Raw genomic sequence first — 24,138 nt, forward strand, 5'->3', positions numbered from 1 at the left:
TGAATATGTTTTTGGGGATACGGGATGCTATTTTCAGTGACAGGAGCCCAATGTGTACAGGTCTCCCGGAGCAACGAGGCTAATGTACCATATGACATGCTAAGGTGATGGTTATGCCACTTAGTTCTCCATACCTTGGTGAGTGTATGAGGTACGGTATGCTACACAGTATATGGTTTACCAGCCATTGTCCAGTACCTTGGTGAGGTCCAGGTACCTCCGAGGCTCGCGGCCTGCGGGGGTCAGGGTGGAGGGGGATGACATCCTGTTTAGGAGAAGTGCTGCTTTGGGCCCTCTCAGAGCCACCCTGGCTTGGCCCGGTACCAGAGACCCAGTCTGGGTCAGCTTGGACTGGAACAACTGCTGCACCAACACACTCTCACTGGCTGTACAGGGGAATCACAGAGAGAGAGAGAGAGAGGGAGGGAAGGGAGTGGAGAGGAAGGAGGGAGGAAGACAATTGGAGAGCATTGATTGGAGGAGAGGATCAGCAGGAGCAGGAGAGGAGGAAGGAGAGAGAGAGAGAGAAAGAGAGAGAGAGAGTGAGAGAGAGAGAGAGAGAGAGAGAGGAGCAGACAGTAGACATGAGGGGATTAAGAGTAGAAGGATGGTTGGAAGGAAGGAAGGAAAGAGGAGAAGTGAGGGGGAGGCAATGTAGCAATAATAGCCATGTAAACAATCAGGTCCATAAGAGAGTAGGCTGAGCATGCTGCCAAAGAACACGTGAAGCAGCCCTGGAAAACAATGAGATCTTTGAGAGAGGCATGTGTGTGTGGGAGGGGAGTGTGTGTGGTGTGTGGTGGTGAGAGATAGATAGATAGAGATAGAGAGAGAGAGAGAGAGAGAGAGAGAGAGAGAGAGAAAACAGAGAAAACAGAGAAAACAGAGAAAACAGAGATCTTGAAAGGAAAAATAAACAAGAGTCCTAGACTGGTTGTAGGGAGTAATGTCTGTGGGCTCCAGAGGTAATTGTCTCTTCATTTATGTAATCATAATCCCCCTCCAACCCCACCACCTGACTCCTGAGGCCCACAAAGCACTCTCCATACATACAGCTCAGCCCACCCTCAGCCCCCACCCTCACACACCCTTCAGTCTAAACTTACCTTTACCCTTTGGTATATAGGAAATGGATGGGAAGGAGGGGCTGAGATGTATCCACAGGAGGATGCTGAAGGGAGGACAGCTAATAATAATGGCTGCAATGGAGTAAATGGAATGGTATCAAACACATAGAAACTATGCCTTTGATGTATTCGGTACCGCTCCATGTATTCCGTTCCAGCCGTTACTATGAGCCCGTCCTCCCCAATTAAGGTGCAACTGGCCGCCTGAAGTTAATATTATCTGAGCTGGAAGTGTTTGTGGGTATGTATGTTTCTGTCCAAAAGGAGTGAAACAGGAAGGTGTGTGTGCATGTGTATCTTTATGTGTGTACATTGTGCGTATGTGCACAAAGGAACAAAAGCAAGAGAGAAGGTCAAAGAGAGGTACAAAAAGCCAACTCTGAAAGGGTAGCCTGATTAGGCACATCATGTAAATTACAGCAAACCACAGCAATTAGCCCTAGAGACGCTAAGCTAGCTGCTCCTGGCTCTGACACAAAGTCTGCCTGTGTCCTGCTATGCTTGGCTCACAACTACACCAGCACACGTCTGGCCATGCTCAATAGACTATATACCCACTACTGCTGTGTTTGGGTTGTTCTGTATGAATTCAATCCCTTTCTGACAGCACTCTTCCAGACATGTTTGCCCATGGAAGAAGTGTTCAGAAAGTGCCTTTTTGGACCTGAATGACAAAACCTTCAGGAGATAGAGGTGCTCAAAGTGGATCCATTTAGCATCCCCCATCCTACCATGAGACATCCATGTCTTCATCACTGGAAGAGATACAATGGTTGAGTTTGATATGATATTATCCTTACAAACAGAAGTGTCAAACTATTTGATTATTTATTGAAAAAAAGTATTCAATGTTTTACCTAAAAACGTGTCAACTCAATGTTTTCTCATATGTTGTAGCTTAGACCCTACTTTACATTGTCTGAGGTGTTTGTGTTTTGCCTGTCATCGGTTGAGACACAGCATTCTTTTGAAATCAGGGTGAATGTCATTTCAATCATAGAAAGATCATTTTGTAATGAACCTATCCCTTCAGACCACTACAATTTAGCTGGTACACCATTGAAATTCAATTGAATTTATACATTTCAATTACTATCAGGAAGATGGCCACCAGTCCAATCACCATCGAATGACATCTTGAATTGGAATGCCTATTCTATTATTTATATCTCTATGATTTCAATAGGTTTCCTATGAAAGATTGACAGTTTCATTTAAAACAATGGATATTTCCACTCACGTCACAACACAAACACCTCAGATGATGTGAAATAGGGTCTAAGCTACAGTTTATGCATGTTTAGTTAATATATGGTAAAGGTAAAGAAATTACAATTTTAATTTTAAAAAGTTTTTTTTCCAAGAAATAATGAAACATTTTGACAACCCTGTTTGTAAGCTTTCAAATGATATTAAACTCAACTATTTCTATTTTTCAGAGATGACGACATGACTGTCTCATGGTAGGGCGGGGTACGCAAAATGGTCAAGGTTTCTTAATATCAAAAGGCGTGCAGTCAGAAATTGATCGAAATTAAATGGTGTGTGTGTGTATATTTAGTGATACTTACACTTCAGAACCAGTAGCAGGTTTTGGGGGAGGGAGTCCTTGTTCTTCACCAGGGATCCTGTGAGGTCATAGGCCATCTATCAATCAGAGAACAGATATACAACAACATGTTAAAGGTACACCTTTAAAATGTCAGATTCACTCACCTGGTCTACATTGTATGTGAGTGTGTTGCTGTGTGCGTGTGCGCGCGTGTGTGTCTGTGAGCGAACACCTACTCACTTGGCCTGCGTAGTGTTTCACAGTGAAGGCAGGACCCTGGTCTATGGGTGGGGGGTTTCCATTGCCGTCCTTGGTTGTCAGGGAGATGCCGTGTGTGGGTGTGTTGTCGAGGTGTGTCTGTAGTCTCTTGTAGAGCGTCTGTTCTGTAGGCCTCAGCGACTGACTCTCCTCATCCATCACAGACAGCAGACCTTGAGGCTTCTGGGAAGATGGAGGACAGGGGTCACAGACAGATATAGAATGCATAGAACCACGGTACACTGTGCCCTGACGCAGGGTAATCTGATCTTTGTACCTCAAAATCTATATAACCACACTCAAAACCAAAGCCTTTTCTAGAATGAGATATGTGTTCTTTTTATAGGGGTTATCACAGTTCTTAAAGAGGCAGTGGTGTAGCAGAGGCAGCGGTGGAGACCGCAGACAACAAAACATTACCTGGAAGAAAAAGTCTAGAATGGCAGGCTGGTTGCCAGGTGACCGGAGCGTCTCCATGGCGACGGCCTCCTGTAGACACTCGGCCTGCTCCTGCTGGAACAGCACCTCGGAGACATACAGCCTCACACGCTCGTTGGTCATGTTCACACACAGCTGGGAACACACACACACACAAGTTAACATGCAAGTAAATGGTGTGTGGCAAATTCACACGGGACTAAACTTACAGATGTGGTGCTTTGTGCTTGTACACATAATTACATTACCCGACCTCCCTCAGTAAAACTCATGCCGTCTGATGAGGGCTAAAGTAACATGAAAGCCTAATGTCCTAAACAATGGTTTCACCATAGGCCTAGGCAACTACGCAACGATGTATAGGCATATGCAATCACCGCAAATGGCTCATCAGCACCTGCACTGCTCACATGCCTATCTCAAACCCTCACGAATACTTTGGTTAAAAATGTAATAAAACAGTGAACTTTAAGAGTTGTGAAATAATAATAATAAGATTAAAGGAGCAGTTTTATTTCCATTTTCGGACTTATAAATAATGTACAGTGCCTTGCGAAAGTATTCGGCCCCCTTGAACTTTGCGACCTTTTGCCACATTTCAGGCTTCAAACATAAAGATATAAAACTGTATTTTTTTGTGAAGAATCAACAACAAGTGGGACACAATCATGAAATGGAACGACATTTATTGGATATTTCTAACTTTTTTAACAAATCAAAAACTGAACAATTGGGCGTGCAAAATTATTCAGCCCCTTTACTTTCAGTGCAGCAAACTCTCTCCAAAGTTCAGTGAGGATCTCTGAATGATCCACTGTTGACCTAAATGACTAATGATGATAAATACAATCCACCTGTGTGTAATCAAGTCTCCGTATAAATGCACCTGCACTGTGATAGTCTTAGAGGTCCGTTAAAAGCGCAGAGAGCATCATGAAGAACAAGGAACACACCAGGCAGGTCCGAGATACTGTTGTGAAGAAGTTTAAAGCCGGATTTGGATACAAAAAGATTTCCCAAGCTTTAAACATCCCAAGGAGCACTGTGCAAGCGATAATATTGAAATGGAAGGAGTATCAGACCACTGCAAATCTACCAAGACCTGGCCGTCCCTCTAAACTTTCAGCTCATCCAAGGAGAAGACTGATCAGAGATGCAGCCAAGAGGCCCATGATCACTCTGGATGAACTGCAGAGATCTACAGCTGAGGTGGGAGACTCTGTCCATAGGACAACAATCAGTCGTATATTGCACAAATCTGGCCTTTATGGAAGAGTGGCAAGAAGAAAGCCATTTCTTTAAGATATCCATAAAAAGTGTTGTTTAAAGTTTGCCACAAGCCACCTGGGAGACACACCAAACATGTGGAAGAAGGTGCTCTGGTCAGATGAAACCAAAATTGAACTTTTTGGCAACAATGCAAAACGTTTGGCGTAAAAGCAACACAGCTGAACACACCATCCCCACTGTCAAACATGGTGGTGGCAGCATCATGGTTTGGGCCTGCTTTTCTTCAGCAGGGACAGGGAAGATGGTTAAAATTGATGGGAAGTTGGATGGAGCCAAATACAGGACCATTCTGGAAGAAAACCTGATGGATTCTGCAAAAGACCTGTGACTGGGACGGAGATTTGTCTTCCAACAAGACAATGATCCAAAACATAAAGCAAAATCTACAATGGAATGGTTCAAAAATAAACATATCCAGGTGTTAGAATGGCCAAGTCAAAGTCCAGACCTGAATCCAATCGAGAATCTGTGGAAAGAACTGAAAACTGCTGTTCACAAATGCTCTCCATCCAACCTCACTGAGCTCGAGCTGTTTTGCAAGGAGGAATGGGAAAGAATTTCAGTCTGTCGATGTGCAAAACTGATAGAGACATACCCCAAGCGACTTACAGCTGTAATCACAGCAAAAGGTGGCGCTACAAAGTATTAACTTAAGGGGGCTGAATAATTTTGCACGCCTAATTTTTCAGTTTTTGATTTGTTAAAAAAGTTTGAAATATCCAATAAATGTCGTTCCACTTCATGATTGTGTCCCACTTGTTGTTGATTCTTCACAAAAAAATACAGTTTTATATCTTTATGTTTGAAGCCTGAAATGTGGCAAAAGGTCGCAAAGTTCAAGGGGGCCGAATACTTTCGCAAGGCACTGTATATGCTCCCATTTATTCTTGAAGAATATAACTTAGAAATGCCTCTTGAGCTTCGTTTAACTTCCTTACCCAATCAGAACCCAAATGATAAGCTTGTTTTACTCCAATGTTTGTAAACAAAGTAAATGTAACCAAAGACTATGTAGCCTCAGAACATGGTTAAAAATATCATTTTGATATCATGCATTCGTTGCATCCATAGCTCTGTCTATGAATCTGAGGGTGGTTACATTTCTCTAGCCCCATCCCTCAGGTTTTACTGAAATAGGGGTGGGAAGAATGCTTTGTTATTGTACCGCTGATTGCCACTTTAAAGCTCTGCCTCCTCTCCATGATATGGAAACCCCAATCCAGAGCCAAGAGCTGGTGTCTATAGCTTACTGTAGCTACTGTACTGCTATAATAAAATGTGCCATTGTTTACTTAGAAGTTTAATAACAGGGCTTAGCTACAGGTAACAGCCAAAATAAAGGAAACACCAACATAAAGTGTCCTAATAGGGTGTTGAGCCAGAACAACTTCAATGCACCTCAGCATAGATTCTATAAGTGTCTGGAAATCTATTGGAGGGATGTGACACCATTCTTCCATGAGAAATTACATCATTTGGTGTTTTGTTGATGGTGGTGGAAAACACTATCTCAGGCAATGCTCCCAAATCTCCCAGAAGTGTTCAATTGAGTTGAGATCTGGTGGCTGAGATGGCCATGGCATATGGTTTACATTGTTTTCATGCTCATCAAACCATTCAGGGACCACTCCTGCCCTGTGGATGGGGGCATAATGCACCTACGGGGGCATAGCCATAGTAGCCAAAATAATGGCCTGCCCAGCATTTTTATACATGACTCTAAGCATGATGGGATGTTAATTGCTGAATTAACTCAGGAACCACACCTGTGTTGAAGCACCTGCTTTCAATATACTTTGTATCCCACATTTATTCACGTGTTTTCATTATTTTGGCAGCTACTTGTATATTGCACAATGGGCATTAAGGGTTCAATGCAAATATCTCTTGATTTTCATAGTTAATTTGCTTAATATTGGGATGGGAGAGCTGTCACTCCCCTTACTTTATTAAGCAATCACAAATCAAAGTGTCAAATATTTCTGTCCAGTCCATGAAGTTGCAGCTCGTGTTGTTACCATGCCAATTTTAATGGTGGCGCCCAGTCCCAAATAAGCATTGGATCCAAAATCAAAATATTCAAAGTTATGCAAAGATGTTATTTTTATATGACAAACACCCAGAACATGTATTTATGGTTTGTTTAGATTGTAAAATACTTCCATTCCCCTTTAACATGTATTGGATATCACAATGACATGTAAGAAACATCAGAAATAATTCAATTGTGGGATATTTAATTTACATTTGATTTAGTCTTTGAACTTGAATTGTATTTTAGACTAATTATACGTCTATGACAGCCTCAGTCAGTCAGTCAGTCTCAGCAGGTGTTGATGTCTGTAAAGCATGAGCTCATTAAGGAAATGCTGAGCAGGTACAATACAGCTCTGACGAACAAACTCTAACAAGCCCAGGCCGCATTAATTACCCTGATCTGTGTGTGCATCGTGTGTGTGTGTGTGTGCCATGCGCACACTAAATTATCATGCTTGTTTTGTTGACACCTGCCCCTCCCCTATCTCTCCAGAGTGTAATGTGTAATCCAGTGATTAGTTGTCTTCAATAGCAGACAGGGTCTCCTCAAACATGGACCTGAACACTGGAACACAGGAAACACACTGGGGGAAGGAGGGATGAGGAAGGAATGGGGCTGAAGGGGTCGAATGGGGGCGGAGGGGGAGGATGGAGGACGAGGGATGTTTAATCCCCAATAAATGTCTACCAGTCTCTTTCTTTCATCCACTCTTACCCATCTATCTCTCCTATACCTCTCTCCCTCTCTCTCTCTCTTTCTAAGATTCCCTTGTCAGTTTAGATCTGTGAATCCCCCTCTTCCGCTCGGATTAAAGAACATCCTGAGAGGAAAGCAATTGACATCTTACCACTTCCAACACACACACACACACACATGGTTTGATCAGGGGTGGTCCCAAGGGGAGTGTGGGAAAGCCGAGGGCAGCATGGGTAAGCACTTATTTCCTTGAACACCTCCAATGTTCCGCTCGGATTAAAGAACATCCTGAGAGAAAAACAATTGACATCTTACCACTTCCAACACACACACACACACACACACACACACACACACACACACACACACACACACACACACACACACACACACACACACACACAGATATAGAGACTTCCAGCTAAACTCTCTGATCCTTGTTCGTACAGGGGAGAAGTCCATAAGATCTAGAGACCACAATATTTATGAATGAAAGAACAGAGGGAGAGCGAGATGGCTGAAAGAAAGACACAGAGTCAAAGGTATTGTGTCTGCTTTTTTATCCAAAGCAACTTTCAGTCATCAAACCTACTATCCTGGCTTTTGCAAGAACCATGCTCTACTAACTGAGCTACAGAGTACCATAAAATAAACACTGCCCCGTGGTCCTGGTCTCAAAGGGTTAACCTAGACCTGTTATATAGTTAGCAGGTTGATACCTCTAAAACCTTCTCCACTGCCAGAAAAGAAGACCGTAGCTCAGTCTGGCCTTGATGTTCGAACTATGTCTATGACTTGAGAATACCTCAGACATACTAGAGCCATAGAACAAGACTCAATACAACTGGAAGGAGTGGAAACACACATATAATATGGGGTGGGGAGATCCATAATGTGAGTGTTGTGAAATGAACATACCTGCTCAAATCCATTCCTCTGGAATTCCTCAAATCCAAAGATGTCCAGGATTCCAATCTCAAGAGCAGGGTCTCTTTGGGAGAGGTGTGGAGGAGGGGAACGATCAGAGAAGGAATTCACAAACAGTGTGACAGCTCCTCAGAGGTCATGTTGGTGTGTGTCCCTGTTCGTGTCTATGTTTGATTTTGAGTGGTGTGGCTAGAATGAATGGAAAAGTGTGTGTGTTCGCTGAAGTATATACAGTGCATTCGGAAACTATTCAGACCCCTTGAAGTCTTCCACATTTTGTCATGATACAGCCTTATTCTAAAATGGATGAAATTGTTTTTTTCCCTCATCAATCTACACACGATATCCCATAATGACTAAGCAAAAAACGTTTATTTTTATTTTTTTGAAAATACATTTATAAAACTAAATACTGATGTCGAATTTACATAAGTATTCAGACCATTTACTCAGTACTTTGTTGAAGCACCTTTGGCAGCGATTACAGCCTCGAGTCTTCTTAGGTATGACGCTACAAGCTTGGCACACCTGTATTTGAGTAGTTTCTCTCATTCTTGCACATCTATTATCAGGTTTCTCCAGAGATGTTTCATCGGGTTCAAGTCTGGGCTCTGGCTGGGCCATTGAAGGACATTCAGAGACTTGTCCCGAAGCCATTCCTGCGTTGTCTTGGCTGTGGGTCGTTGTCCTGTTGATAGGAGAACCTTCGCCCCAAGTCTGAGGTCCTGAGCTCTCTGGAGCAGGTTTTCATCAAATATCTCTTTGTACTTTGCTCTGTTCATCTTTCCCTCGATCCTGACTAGTCCCCCGCTAAAAAACAATCCCCACAGCATGATGCTTCCACCACCATGCTTCACCGTAGGGATGGTGCCAGGTTTCCTCCAGACGTGAAGCTTTACATTCAGGCCAAAGCGTTCAATCTTGGTTTCATCAGACCAAATTCCAAGTGGGCTGTCATGTGCCTTTTACTGAAGAGTGGCTTCCGTCTCGCCACTCTACCATAAAGGCTTAATTGGTGGAGTGCTGCAGAGATGGTTTTCCATCTGGAAGGTTCTCCCATCCCCACAGAGAAACTCTGGAGTTCTGTCAGAGTGACCATCGGGTTATTGTTCACCTCCCTGACCAAGGCCCTCCCCTGATTGCTCAGTATGGCTGGGCTGCCAGCTATAGGAAGAGTCTTGGTGGCTCCTAACTTCTTCCATTTAAGAATGATGGCGGCAACTGGCACCCTTCTCCAGATCTGTGCCTCCTACACAATCCTGTCTCGGGGCTCTACGGACAATTCCTTCGACATGGTTTTTTCTCTGACATTCACTGTCAACTGTGGGACCTTATATAGACAGTTGTGTGGCTTTCCAAGTCATGTCCAATCAATTGAATTTACCACAGGTGGACTCCAATCAAGTTGTAGAAACATCTCAAGGATGATCAATGGAAACAAGATGCACCTGAGCTCAATTTTGAGTCTCATACTGTAGCAAAGGTTCTGAACACTTATGTAAATAAGGTATTTCTGTTTTTGAGTTTAAATAAATTTGGCAAAATAACAAAATAACTGTTTTTGCTTTGTCATTATGCGGTATTGTGTGTAGATTGATGAGGAAATAGATTTATTTCGTAAAGTTGTCTGAATACTTTCCGAAGGCACTGCATTAATGATTAATTATTGCATATTTTGGTGTGTGTGTGTGTGTGTGTGTGTGTGTGTGTGTGTGTGTGTGTGTGTGTGTGTGTGTGTGTGTGTGTGTGTGCATGCATGCGTGTGTGAGAGAGAGAGTGAGAGGGTCAATGCAAAAAAAACACATTCCAGAAGATAATAGTGCTTATCTAACATGACGATAAGGCTGAAAAATATCAACACACCAAGACCAAGGATTCACTGGCCTCCACCTCTACGCTGTGTCTCTGTGTGTGTGGTCTCTAAGTCAACTTTGCGTGTGTTAGTACATAAAATGCAAACTATTCCAACTCTCCAGTGTAAACGATATGTTATGAGTGATAGTATCAGTGTTGTGTTTCTGACAGGCTTGCATGTGCTATTGTTGAGTCTGTGATGATGGACATATGACAGAAGGTTTTTAATGGGTATCTGTGCTGGCTGCCAATTAATTCCTTGTAGTGTTTACAATTAAAAATGTACATGCCTGTGATACACATGCACAGAGACGCGCGCACACACACACACTTTGCCCTACCCCATGTTGTCGTCCTGTCCCTGTAGGTAGTAGTTGCTGTTGTTGACCAGGTAGCTGAAGAGGCGTCCGTACAGGGCTTTAGCCAGCTGGTCTCTGTAGTGCTGTGACATCTCCACCGTGTGACGCCGTGTGATGACATCACCTGAAGGAAGCAAGAGGGTAAATGCCATGGTGACCTGGGTCTGACATCCAAACGGTTACCATAGAAATCCTATTTTCATCTTACAGATGGGAAGTATGTTTGTATTGTGAAGTCAGTAAATGTTTGGGGAAAAGACGAGAACAGAGGGTGAGTGATTACCTTTGAAGTATTGCACATCTGAGGTGAGGGCAGAACTAAGGTCATCAGAACACACCTGTAGCATTCCAGATACTGGAGAGAGAGAAAAGGGGGGTGGGGGAAAGAGTAAGAGAGAGAGAGAAAAGGGGGGGAAAAGAGTAAGAGAGAGAGAGAAAAAAGAAGGTGAATAAGTAAAGTGATAGAAGAACATAAAACAGAGACAGGGTGGAAAGTCTAAAGTTCAAGCTCAGTTCAAGCCTAAACTTCAGTCACTGACAGAGAGACAAAAACAGTTTAAAATATGAAGTGTCACACTCTGACTAGTACTGATGGTGCTCGGAAAAAAACAAGGTCAAATCATAACGTCAGTGATCTTCAGGTCGGAAAGTCGGAGCTCTAGAATGATTCCAGAGTTTCCGACATGGAATTCCGAGTTGGATGACCTTTTAAAAAAAAAAATCCCAGTCGGAGCTTGTTTGTTTCAGAGTTCCCAGTTGTCTCAAACACTTTGAAGTCAGAAGTCAGAGATTTTGGTGGTCCCAGTTGTTTCCCAGTTGTCTCGCTCCAGCCTACATAATTCATTCTGACATCACTGAGCCGACATGACGAGTCGATCTCCGCTAAAACTCATCACCGCTTATATGCTGGCAGCGCTTAGTCATCCCTGACTCAGGGCATATGAACGAGCACAAAAACAGTGTGACAGGACCTCAGAATCCCAATGACCTCACGTCTCCTTGAGAGGGCCCTGTTTTGGTGTGGGAGATGACATAATTTGTCTACCCTCTGTGAGGTCAGGGTGTAGTAGTGTATGTGTGTAGTGTAGTTGTGTCTTGTAATGTAGGGAGTAATGGGTTCTCTTCTCACAATGGCAAAAGCATGAGAGGGAACAGGGGCTCACCAAACAGGTGACCATAGCAGACTGGCTGAAACACCAACAGCAAATACATTACAGAATGGGAGAGAGTCTGTGTGTGTGAGAGAGAGAAACAAAGAGAGTAAAATAGGTCCTCAAGGACAATCCAGAGACACTATTTGCTGACTGCTACAACGAGGGGAACGTAAGCAACTTAATTTCCCACATAGACCATCCCCTGGCATGGCACAGTGCTATAAGAGCACACTACACCTATGTCAAGAGAGAGGGTATTGGCCCATGGTGGAAACTCAGAATAGTAGACATTGAGGAAATTGAAACAACCTTTGTCAACGTGTAGAAGTCTGGGGCAGTAATGGTGCAGGGCATCCTCATACAGTTGCAGCAGGACTTTTACGGGATCAGAGAGAAAGCACAGCAGGAAAAGCTCTCTCTCTCTGTGAGGACTCCCCCATCCTGAGTGAGTCTGATCACACCTCTTCAAGCTGTCCCGCAGACGAGGATAGTCAACCCCCATCACTGAACACAACAAGGCCCCACAACTGCACTGCTCATCCATCATTGATAGGATAAATTCACTGAGCTGGAGAGAGACATGGTTGAGCTCAGAGAGCTAGTCCACACAATCCAGACAGAACAAACCCAAAAAACAGACTAGCACAACAACATCCCTCCCAACAAGACCCGGAGGGCAGAAGGTGGAGCTGTCTGGGAGAGCTGGCTGCTCTACGGACTGAGGTGAGAGAACTTAGAGGCACACTGAAGGAGGAGGTGAGAAAGCTGAGGTGTGACAGAGTGTAGGACACTCCCCCAGAGGAGCCAGTAGAACAGCCCACTTCAGACCCGGATCACAACCTCAACACCACAATGGGACAGACAACACAGGACCCACCAACTCAACAGACCCCACCCCTTCCTAACAACCTCCCTGTCAGCTCCACTGATAGCCCTCTTCACACGGGCACAAATGACCTGAGGGCCCAGCAGGTAAAGTGGCCACAGCACTCAAGGGAGTGATTGAAAAAGCTTATTCCACTTTCCCCAATGCACAAGTCTCCACCCTGCTACCACGAAAAGACTTTCACCCTGCCACCATACAGCAGGTGAATGCAAGTATTTCACGAGACTGTGCCTCAAAACCTAATGTATACCTGGCCCACCACTCCATCCTGGACTTGAACAGCCTTTCCGACCATGTCCACATCTACAAGGCAGCAATCCCAACTTTTACCAGGACCCTGAAGGACATCACCCTCAACCGTAGCCCCAGCACGTCACACAGGATCAACAGAGCAACGGACAACAGGCCCAGACCTGCAAGGCCCCCTCCTGAAGGACCTGCACCGAGAGATCCCATGCCAAGAAGACCTACACCCAGAGCACAGAATCACCAGCCACACCCCAACCAGCTGAGACCACCCTAGGCAAACCCTGGCCACACCCTATATTGGCCCCCCCATATCAGAACTATGCCCCTTCTGCCCACCCCATTCCCCCCACCCCTGCGTCAAGGACCTCAACATGACAGGACAGGACATATGACCAGACAGTGAGCAAAGCAACAGACCCAACCCCCCCATTACACCTGCCCAAGCCCCATCCTGCGATCCCATCCTGAGGTATGTATTAGATGCGCAAAATGCTCTGCTCACACCTACTGTGCCTAAACCACACAAAAACAACACTAGACACTGTGAAATGCAAAGCTTTTACTATCTCATCCTGGAATATAACAGGTCATCTGCTTTTGGCCTAAAGAGCAGGAAACCAGACTTCATCAAAGAAATCAGAAATACAGACATTGTCATCCTACAAGACACATGGTATAAAGGAGATGGACCCACTGGTTTCCCTCTAGGTTACAGAGCTGCTAGTCCCATCCACCAAACTACCAGGTGTGAAACAGGGAAGAAACTCAGGGGGTATGCTAATTTGGTAGAGAGCAGCCTTAACCCACTCTATTAAATGAGTCAAAACAGGAACATTTTACATCTGGCTAGAAAGTAATAAGGAAATGATCTCAACATAGAAATATTTCCTTGTGTGTGCTACCTATATCCCCCAAATAAAATCCCCATACTTTAACGATGACAGCCTCTCCATCCTAGAGGGCTAGATCAACAATTTCCAGGCCCAGTGACATGTACATACTCTGTGGCGACCTAAATGCCAGAACTGGACAAGAACCTGACATCCTCAGCACACAGACGGACAAACACCCACCTGGAGGAGACAGCGTTCCCTCCCCCATATGACCCCCTAGACAAAATTATGACAACATAACCAACAAAAGCAGTTCACAACTCACGCAGCTCTGTCGGGCGCTGGGTATGTACATTGTCAATGGTAGGCTTCGAGGGGACTCCTCCTACGGCACACCTATAGCTCATCTCTTGGTAGAAGAAATGTAGACTACTTTATCACTGACCTCAACCCAGAGTCTCTTAGAGCATTTACAGTCAGTTCACTGACACCCCTACAAAATAACACTCTACTTGAACAGAGCTATACTCAATCATGAAGCATAAAAGGTGAAGGAACTACAGTGCCTTGCGAAAGTATTCGGCCCCCTTGAACTTTGCGACCTTTTGCCACATTTCAGGCTTCAAACATAAAGATATAAAACTGTATTTTTTTGTGAAGAATCAACAACAAGTGGGACACAATCATGAAGTGGAACGACATTTATTGGATATTTCAAACTTTTTTAACAAATCAAAAACTGAAAAATTGGGCGTGCAAAATTATTCAGCCCCCTTAAGTTAATACTTTGTAGCGCCATCTTTTGCTGCGATTACAGCTGTAAGTCGCTTGGGGTATGTCTCTATCAGTTTTGCACATCGAGAGACTGACATTTTTTCCCATTCCTCCTTGCAAAACAGCTCGAGCTCAGTGAGGTTGGATGTAGAGCATTTGTGAACAGCAGTTTTCAGTTCTTTCCACAGATTCTCGATTAGATTCAGGTCTGGACTTTGACTTGGCCATTCTAACACCTGGATATGTTTATTTTTGAACCATTCCATTGTAGATTTTGCTTTATGTTTTGGATCATTGTCTTGTTGGAAGACAAATCTCTGTCCCAGTCTCAGGTCTTTTGCAGAATCCATCAGGTTTTCTTCCAGAATGGTCCTGTATTTGGCTCCATCCATCTTCCCATCAATTTTAACCATCTTCCCTGTCCCTGCTGAAGAAAAGCAGGCCCAAACCATGATGCTGCCACCACCATGTTTGATAGTGGGGATGGTGTGTTGCTTTTACGCCAAACATAATGTTTTGCATTGTTGCCAAAAAGTGCAATTTTGGTTTCATCTGACCAGAGCACCTTCTTCCACATGTTTGGTGTGTCTCCCAGGTGGCTTGTGGCAAACTTTAAACGACACTTTTTATGGATATCTTTAAGAAATGGCTTTCTTCTTGCCACTCTTCCATAAAGGCCAGATTTGTGCAATATACGACTGATTGTTGTCCTATGGACAGAGTCTCCCACCTCAGCTGTAGATCTCTGCAGTTCATCCAGAGTGATCATGGGCCTCTTGGCTGCATCTCTGATCAGTCTTCTCCTTGTATGAGCTGAAAGTTTAGAGGGACGGCCAGGTCTTGGTAGATTTGCAGTGGTCTGATACTCCTTCCATTTCAATATTATCGCTTGCACAGTGCTCCTTGGGATGTTTAAAGCTTGGGAAATCTTTTTGTATCCAAATCCGGCTTTAAACTTCTTCACAACAGTATCTCGGACCTGCCTGGTGTGTTCCTTGTTCTTCATGATGCTCTCTGCGCTTTTAACGGACCTCTGAGACTATCACAGTGCAGGTGCATTTATACGGAGACTTGATTACACATAGGTGGATTGTATTTATCATCATTAGTCATTTAGGTCAACATTGGATCATTCAGAGATCCTCACTGAACTTCTGGAGAGAGTTTGCTTCACTGAAAGTAAAGGGGCTGAATAATTTTGCACGCCCAATTTTTCAGTTTTTGATTTGTTAAAAAAGTTTGAAATATCCAATAAATGTCGTTCCACTTCATGATTGTGTCCCACTTGTTGTTGATTCTTCACAAAAAAATACAGTTTAATATCTTTATGTTTGAAGCCTGAAATGTGGCAAAAGGTCGCAAAGTTCAAGGTGGCCGAATACTTTCGCAAGGCACTGTAAATAATATTAAGAAATGCTATAGATGGGAGAAAAGTGTGGAAATCTTCCAAAAAACTATTAGGCCACAACAAATTCAATCCCTCTAGACAGTTTCCTGGACAAAATGTTTCACTGTAATAGTGAAGGTGTAAACTTGGCAGTAGAAAACCTAAACAGTATATTTGACCTCTCCGCTTCCCTATCAAATCTCAAAATTTCAAGAAGACAACCTAAGAAAATTATAAACAATGACAAATGATTTGTTGAAGAATAAAAACCTAAGCAAGAAATTGAGAAACCTATCCAACCAAAAACATAGAACCAGAAAACCTAAGTCTATGCCTTCACTATGGTGAATCACGAAAACAATACAGAAATAACCCATGTAAAAAGAAGGAACAGCACGTCAGAAATCCACTCAATGTAATGAAAGAATCCATAGAATTGAATCTCTTCTTTGAAAATTGGAAAACTCAAAACAAACAACAATACAAAGAGTTATCTATCCAAAACGAAGATGTATGGATAAACCCCTTCCCCAATCTTTTTGGCTCTATAACAAAGAACAAACAGAAAAAACATATACATGATCAAATACAAATCTTAGAATCAACTATTAAAGACTACCAGAACTCATTGGATTCTCAAATTACATTGAATGAACTACAGGCCAAAATACCAACTCTCTACCAAAAAAGGCCTGTGGGGAATATGGTATCCGAAATTAAATGATAAAATATAAAGACCACAAATTCCAATTAGCTATAATTTAACTCTTTAACATCATCCTCAGCTCTGGCATATTCCCAATATTTGTAACCAGGGACTGATCACCCCAATCCACAAAAGTAAAGACACATTTGACCCCAATAACTACCGTGGGATATGCGTCAACAGCAACCAACCTTGCATTATCAATAAACAGCAGACACGTACATTTCCTCAGCAAAAACAACGTACCTAAATGTCAAACATGCTTTTTACCAAATTACCGTACGACAGACCATGTATTCACCCTGCACACTCTATTTGACAAACAAACAAAGCAAAACAAAGGCTTCTCATGCTTTGTTGATTTAAAAAAAGCTTCAGACTCAATTTGGCATGAGGCCCTGCTATGCAGATTGATAGAAAGTGGTGTTGGGGGAAAACATACAACATTATATAATCCATGTACACAAACAACAAGTGTGTAGTTAAAATTGGCAAAAAACACACAGATTTCTTTCCACAGGGCTAGGGAGTGAGACAGGGATGCAGCTTAAGCTCCACCCTCTTCAACATATATGTCAACGAATTGGCGAGTGCACTAGAACAGTCTGCAGCACCCGGCCTCACCCTAATAGATCCTGAAGTCAAATGTCTACTGTTTGCTGATGATCTGGTGCTTCTGTCCCCAACCAAGGAGGGCCTACAGCAGCACCTAGATCTTCTGCACAGATACTGTCAGACCTGGGCCCTGACAGTAAATCTCAGTAAGACAAAAATAATGGTGTTACAAAAGGTTAAATTGGCATGACCACAAATACAAATTCCATCTAGACATCGTTGACTTATAGCACACAAAAAATGACATACCTCGGCCTAAACATCAGCACCACAAGTAATTTCAACAAAGCTGTGAACGATCTGAGAGTCAAGGCAAGAAAGGCCTTCTATGCCATCAAAAAGGAACATAAAATTCGACATACCAATTAGGATCTGGCTAAAAATACTTGAATCAGTTATAGAACCCATTTCCCTTTACGGTTGTGAGGTCTGGGGTCCGCTCACCAACCAAGAAATCACAAAATGGGGCAAACACCAAATTGAGACTCTGCATGTAGAATTCTGAAAAAAATATCCTCTGAGTACAATGTAAAACACCAAATAATGCATACAGAGCAGAATTAGGCTGATACACGCTAATTATCAAAATCCAGAAAAGGCCGTTAAATTCTACAACCACCTAAAAGGAAGCCATCACCAACAAAGAAATGAACCTGGAAAAGAGCCCCCTAACAAGCTGTTCCTGGGGGTCTGTTCACAAACACAGAACCCACAGAGCCCCAGGACAGCAACAAAATTAGACCCCTCTTTAAATCATGAGAAATCAAAAATATAATTACTTGGCACATTCGAAAGAATTTACAAAAAAACTGAGACAACTAGAATCCTATTTGGCCCGAAACAGTGAGTATACAGTGACAGAATACCTGACCACTGTGACTGATCCAATATTAAGGACATCTTTGACTATGTACAGACTCAGCGAGCATAGCCTTGCTTTTGAGAAAGGCCACTGAAGGCAGACCTGGCTTTCAAGAGAAGACAGGCTATGTGCACACTGCCCACAACATGAGGTGGAAACTGAGCTGCACTTCCTAACCTCATGCAAAATGTAGGACCATATTAGAGACACACATTTCCCTCTGATTACACAGACTCACAAAGAATTAAATAAACAAATCAAATTTTTCGCAACTCCCATATCTGTTGGGTGAAATACCACAGTGTGCCATCACAACAGCAAGATTTGTGACCTGTGGCCACAAGAAAAGGGCAACCAGTGAAGAACAAACACCATTGAAAATACAACCTATATTTATGTTTATTTATTTTCCCTTTTGTACTCTAACTATTTGCATATTGTTACAACACTTTATTTCACTTCTGTTTATTTTCTATTTCCCTTGGTTTGGCAATGTAAACATGTGTTTCCCATGCCAATAAAGCCCCTTAAATTGAAATTGAATAGGGAGAGAGAGAGAGTGGGAGGAGAGATAGAGAAGGGGGAGGGGAGGAGAGTGCAAGGAGGAGACTGCAGGAGACTGCAGCAAAGCTGATGTGAACAATAGGATGGATAGTGACACAATTACTACTGCGTAGCTCGACCTCCCTCCCCCCTCTCTCCCCTCTCCCTCTGCTGTCAAACTGGTGTCACTGCATAGTGTTGGCCCAGGTTACATGACAGGGGGATGCTGACCTTGCTCAAGCAGCTGCATGTTGGAGGGGTAGGCGGTCTCAACGTCTGTCAGTGAAATGAAGCTGAGGTCCCCAACTTGCAGCACCACTGACAGCAGCATAAACACACTGTCCATCTCCTGATGGAGAGAGAGAGAGAGAGAGAGAGAGAGAGAGAGAGAGAGAGAGAGAGAGAGAGAAAGAGAGAGAGAGAGAGAGAGAGAGAGATATGTGGGGGTGCGGAGGGAGAAGGGGAGGGGAGAAGGAGAGAGAGAAGGTTGAGGAGAGGAGAGGTGGGGTGGGGTGGGGAGAGAATAAGGGAGTTGTTATTGTTTTTACTCATGAAGTAGTGAAATCACACATATACTCCAAACCCCTACCCCCTAGTCTTCTCCCAAAGAGTCAACTTCCATCTTTTGAGCTAAAATATGTTCTCCAAACCCCTGAATCCCCATTTCCCCTTTCCCCCTTATCCCTAAACCTCTCCTCTCCTCTCTCTCCGAACTCCTTATCTAACCTCTCCTTTCCCCTCCCATCCCCTCATTATCTCTCCTCCCTCTGTTTCGCCTCTACCCTTCCCCCACCTCTCTCTCAATTCAATTAAATTCAAGGGGCTTTATTGGCATGGGAAACATATGTTAAAAAGCAAGTGAAGTAGATAATATACAAAAGTGAAATAAACAATAAAAAATAAACAATAAAATGAACAGTAAATATTACACAGAAGTTCCAAAAGAACAAAGACATTACAAATGTCGTATTAAGTATCTATACAGTGTTCTCTCGCTCTCTATCTTTCTCTCTGTTCTTGAGTAGAGGACACTTACTGGTATCCCCCATTACCCAACTCTGATCCCTCAACCCTCCTGGACAGTTTGCATGTGTGTGTGTTATAGGAGCTGTTATTAGTCTCTGTCTGACACTCTATGCAATGTAGAGAGTCCTACAGTAGGAGAGGAGAAGAAAGAGAGTGGGAGAGAAAGGAGTGATTGAGGTTCTTCATGAGTCATTCCCAATGAGAGCATAGGGCGGCACCGATGGGTAGTCTCTCTCTCTCACTCTCTCTCTCATCCCCCCTCTCTCCCCTTCCCTCTCCATGTCAATCGCCCCTTCCCTCTCCATGTCAATCGCCCCTGTCTATCTCTCTCTCAATTTTATTGGCATGGGAAACGTGTTGACATTGCCAAAGCAAGTGAGGTAGATAATATACAAAAAGTGAAATAAACAATAAAAATGAACAGTAAACATTACACATGCAGAAATGTCAAAACAATAAAGACATTACAAATGTCATATTATGTACAGTATATACAGTGTTGCAACGATGTACTTCTCAGGAAGTACTCTGTCCCCCCCACCCACCTTCCTCTCCAGGTCAATCTCCCCTGTGTATCTCTCTGCCTGCAAGCACTCTTGCCCCCCATCACCCCTCCCCTCCCCCTCCTACATTATCAGCTGCTGGCTGTGGGAGGGATTAAAAGCTGACTTTCTGGTCACTCAGTGCTGACAGATGCTGACTGCAGCCTATACATAGACTGTGATAATGTGATGAGAACACTCATTCTGTACACACACCAGACAAGGTAGAGCACAGTACAGTCTGTAGATATAGCTAGTATACTAACATGCAGAACCTCACACGACCATCACAGGCAAGCATGCTCACAAGCAGGGTGGAAAATGTACTTTTTGGTCTACCAGCCACTGTGGCAGTCAAAATATTGTTTTCGCCATAATTACATCAACGTCACAACAAAGAAAAACAGATGATATATTACTTCATTTCATTTTTATGATTTTTGTGATCTGCAAATTTTAACCAATGTATGTTAAAATAAACCATTTAGATCCATAGTTAAAACATATAAACTGTTCTACAACTGAACATCAAGAAAAAACAAGTGCCTGCCCTGCCACAAAATGCTGAGTGATACGGTTTATTTTTTATTCAGGGCTCTATGCTGACATTTTAAAAAGGCTACATGATGTGCTCCTAAGTAGAAAGGTAGAAGCACACAGATGAATCTAGGAAAACAATTACAATATTTGTGTGTTTTAATTATAAAAAATTACAAAAAGTTAATGAATAAAGGTTTTTGGGAGTGATCCATGCTCAATCAAGCGCAATCATTAGGTGTGAGAAACATTTTCACCTGCCCCGTTTAAGGGACGGGCAGTTACCGTGGTAATTTGGGCACATGCTTTGCTATGTCTTCCTAGCAGCAGACAGTTGCAGCAAACTCAAACTAACATTGAAGAACAATCTAGCGTATAAACAAACTGACATATCTGTCAAATAAAAACTAGGACACTTTAGTAGCCCTTCTTGTCATTTCGATCAACTTAAACATGTGGGCTTCGGATTTTTTTTTTCATGTTCCCAATTGCTCTGGAGAAATAGACGTTCTTAATGTCCAACCCTGCTCACAAGGGACAGTATGTATACCCACCAGAGGAGACTGGTGGGAGGAGCTATAGGAGGACAGGCTCATTGTAATGGCTGGAATGGAATAAATGGAGCGGTATCAAACAGATCAAACATGTAGAAACCACATGTTGGACTCCGTTCCATGAATTCCATTCAGCCAATACAATGAGCCCGTCCTCCTATAGCTCCTCCCCCAGCTTCCTCTGGTACCGACTAACCCTATAGACTCATAGACATACACACAGCCATATGTGTGGCAAATGACACATGCAAACTCATCCACACACACACACACAGTGTGTTACTGTACCAGTTTGTTGAAGCCCAGAGCTCTGAGGGCCTGTTTGATTGCAGTGAGACGGTCTCTACTCTGAGTTGAAGCTGAGGCCACAGGAGGGGAGTCTTCTGCGGGAACACCTGCACTCAGGTACCTTGAAGAGACAGACAGAGACCAGTGAGAGACAGCTATCACACTATACACCACAGACATGATCAACTACAGTACAGAGAAGAGCAGCAGGTAACAACACCAGAGAGAGAGTTCACACATTACAGACATACTGCACTGACTAGATATCACTGAGGGACTAAAGAAATAATATTTGACCCTGAAACAAGAAAGCATGTCAAAAGGTCATTTAAAGCATGGTGGTTGAGCAGGTATTCTCACGCTGAGTTATTTGTAACCAGTCACAGCAATCTCCTGCTGAGAAAGCGAGGGTGGGGAGGGGGCGAGAGATGGGGTCCCCAAATGGGCTAGAGTCGGAGGGCTTTTGATCACGCAGTCACAGCATTAAATCAGAGGCTGTAGCGTGCATACCAGGGCTCAAAACCCGCATCCAGGTCACTGGATATCAGACAGGGATGCTATCACACACCACAACACACACGCGCACATGTACACGCACACTAACACACACACATTTTACAAACTCAGCATGAGACACCATCTCTTCCTCTTGCTAGCAGGTGACTGAGGGGGGCCTCTCACCCAGATTGAACCAGTTTCCTTCCCCAAATGTTAAAACATTTTACAAACTCAGCATATCTTCCTATATTACTGTAATTTGCATGGCCTTATTACCTGTGAGACAGGACATTGTTGAGGTACAGACTTGTGAGATAGGATGTTTTTGAGGTACAGGCCTGTGAGAGAGGACATTGTTGAGGTACAGACCTGTGAGACAGGACGTTGTTGAGGTACAGACCTGTGAGACAGGACGTTGTTGAGGTACAAACCTGTGAGACAGGACGTTGTTGAGGTGTAGGGCACTCTTCTCTTCAGGCGACAGGCCCTCAGCCATCAGGTAGAAGATGTTGAAGTTGTGTTGCTGACAAGGCAGGTGGACCACCCGGGACTTCTCCAACATGTATGTGTATATCCGCGCTAAACACACACACACACACACACACACACACACACACACACACACACACACACACACACACACACACACACACACACACACACACACACACACACACAAAATGTAATCCACATAATAACACATGCTCTGTCAATACACTTTAAACCATATGTAACCAGTAGTAGAGGAACACACCTACTGTAAAAACACCTATATAAACCTACACACACATTGTAATCTTAACAGAGTTATCCATTAAGATACCACTCTCAAGATTCTAAAACCCAGGCCACAGACCAAATTATCAAACAAAAAACCTGAGTGTCCTTCAGTTAAATTCATCTTTCATACACAGCCATTACATATGAGTAAATCAATGTATCTATTTCAATGTGGTTCTGTAGGAATGACAGAGATTGAAGCCTGACAGGTTTACTCATAGAGTTATACTCCCCCCTGTTGGCCATACATCAAACTGCCTTTTAATTATAAAGAGTACATTGTTCTTTTCTGTGCCCATGCTGTCAATGAGACAGATATTTCATAAGATGTATAAATGTGAATCATCCGCTTGGCGTTTCCTCTCACTACTAAATATGGTAATATGATAGTGAGCGGAAGCCCAGTAACCGGCAGTGGGAGAAGATGGAAGGAGATTGATTTTGGCCAAAATTCTGTTCATTTTGTCTTTGATTAAATATTTGATCTCAATACAGTTTTCTGTTCCCAAAACTAGAATCAATTACAACGTTTGTAGATTTTACCCTTTGCCAAAGTTGTAAAAAATCACATTATTTTGAAGGAGTGCAAAGGTGAATTGAGTTATTGCACAAGCACACTTCGCTGAGTAGGCGTTCCCTAACAGAAACATGCATGTGTATGTTAGAACGGGCCAATAGGATCTCACCAGCTCATGCTTGGCTCTGCCCACCTCCTTGCTTGTTCTGCCCACTATGACTCACTTGTTCCCATTGGAAATGACAGGCTGTGGTCTATCTTGGTTGAGTTATAATGTGATTTTCTATGAGGGTGTAGTTAGTGGTGTATTAATCTGAGTAGACATTGACTAGTGTAGTTAGTAAGTCCCTTTGTTAGTTATAGAACAACCCCTGGAGTAAAGTTGTAGTAGTCTGTACCTCTGAGTAGTGTCTTTCTCTTGTCACAGTACTGCAGGCTGAGTAGTTTGATGACGCGACTGGAGTTGTCATTCATGGGAGTCTTGGCATGACCAAACGCCTCCAGGATACAGTTCACCTACAAGCCACCACATAATATATAGAGAGACAGTGTAATATACTGTACAATACAGCCATCAATATATCCACTGTCACTTTCTGGGTTGGACATATTCATAATTATTTTTAGAGAATACATTTTTATACAGCTAAGTCATGCATTGGTGATGGCATGTTCATAGATACACAATTGTGTTAATGTGAACTAATATACCTAGGTAATTTGATTCACGGAAGTTTTCTGAAGCAGGTGCGTGAGTTTGAATTACCGCCTGCCGCAATGCCTTCTGACTGTCGCAATACAACTTCTCTCCACCAGGGGACAATATATCCCCACTGACTGATTGACAC

General features: G+C 43.2%; 1 protein-coding gene across 6 annotated transcripts in view; it reads right to left on the bottom strand.

Annotated features, from left to right (window-relative positions):
- The window catches only part of LOC110502073 (unconventional myosin-XVI), a 236,277-nt gene that overhangs the window by 66,286 nt on the left and 145,853 nt on the right, over positions 1-24,138 (bottom strand). For all 6 annotated transcript variants that reach the window (XM_036958970.1, XM_036958971.1, XM_036958966.1 and 3 more), the window contains exons 15-25: positions 23,689-23,806; positions 22,425-22,572; positions 21,496-21,616; positions 18,780-18,897; positions 10,823-10,894; positions 10,522-10,663; positions 8,318-8,390; positions 3,358-3,510; positions 2,920-3,120; positions 2,699-2,774; positions 199-386 (exon numbers count right to left, since the gene is read on the bottom strand). In XM_036958970.1, coding sequence (XP_036814865.1) covers positions 199-386; positions 2,699-2,774; positions 2,920-3,120; positions 3,358-3,510; positions 8,318-8,390; positions 10,522-10,663; positions 10,823-10,894; positions 18,780-18,897; positions 21,496-21,616; positions 22,425-22,572; positions 23,689-23,806 — 1,410 coding nt within the window. The remainder of the gene's footprint in view (positions 1-198; positions 387-2,698; positions 2,775-2,919; positions 3,121-3,357; positions 3,511-8,317; positions 8,391-10,521; positions 10,664-10,822; positions 10,895-18,779; positions 18,898-21,495; positions 21,617-22,424; positions 22,573-23,688; positions 23,807-24,138) is intronic.

Source organism: Oncorhynchus mykiss, chromosome 22, assembly GCF_013265735.2.
Source record: "Oncorhynchus mykiss isolate Arlee chromosome 22, USDA_OmykA_1.1, whole genome shotgun sequence".
Classification (NCBI taxonomy): Eukaryota; Metazoa; Chordata; class Actinopteri; order Salmoniformes; family Salmonidae; genus Oncorhynchus; species Oncorhynchus mykiss.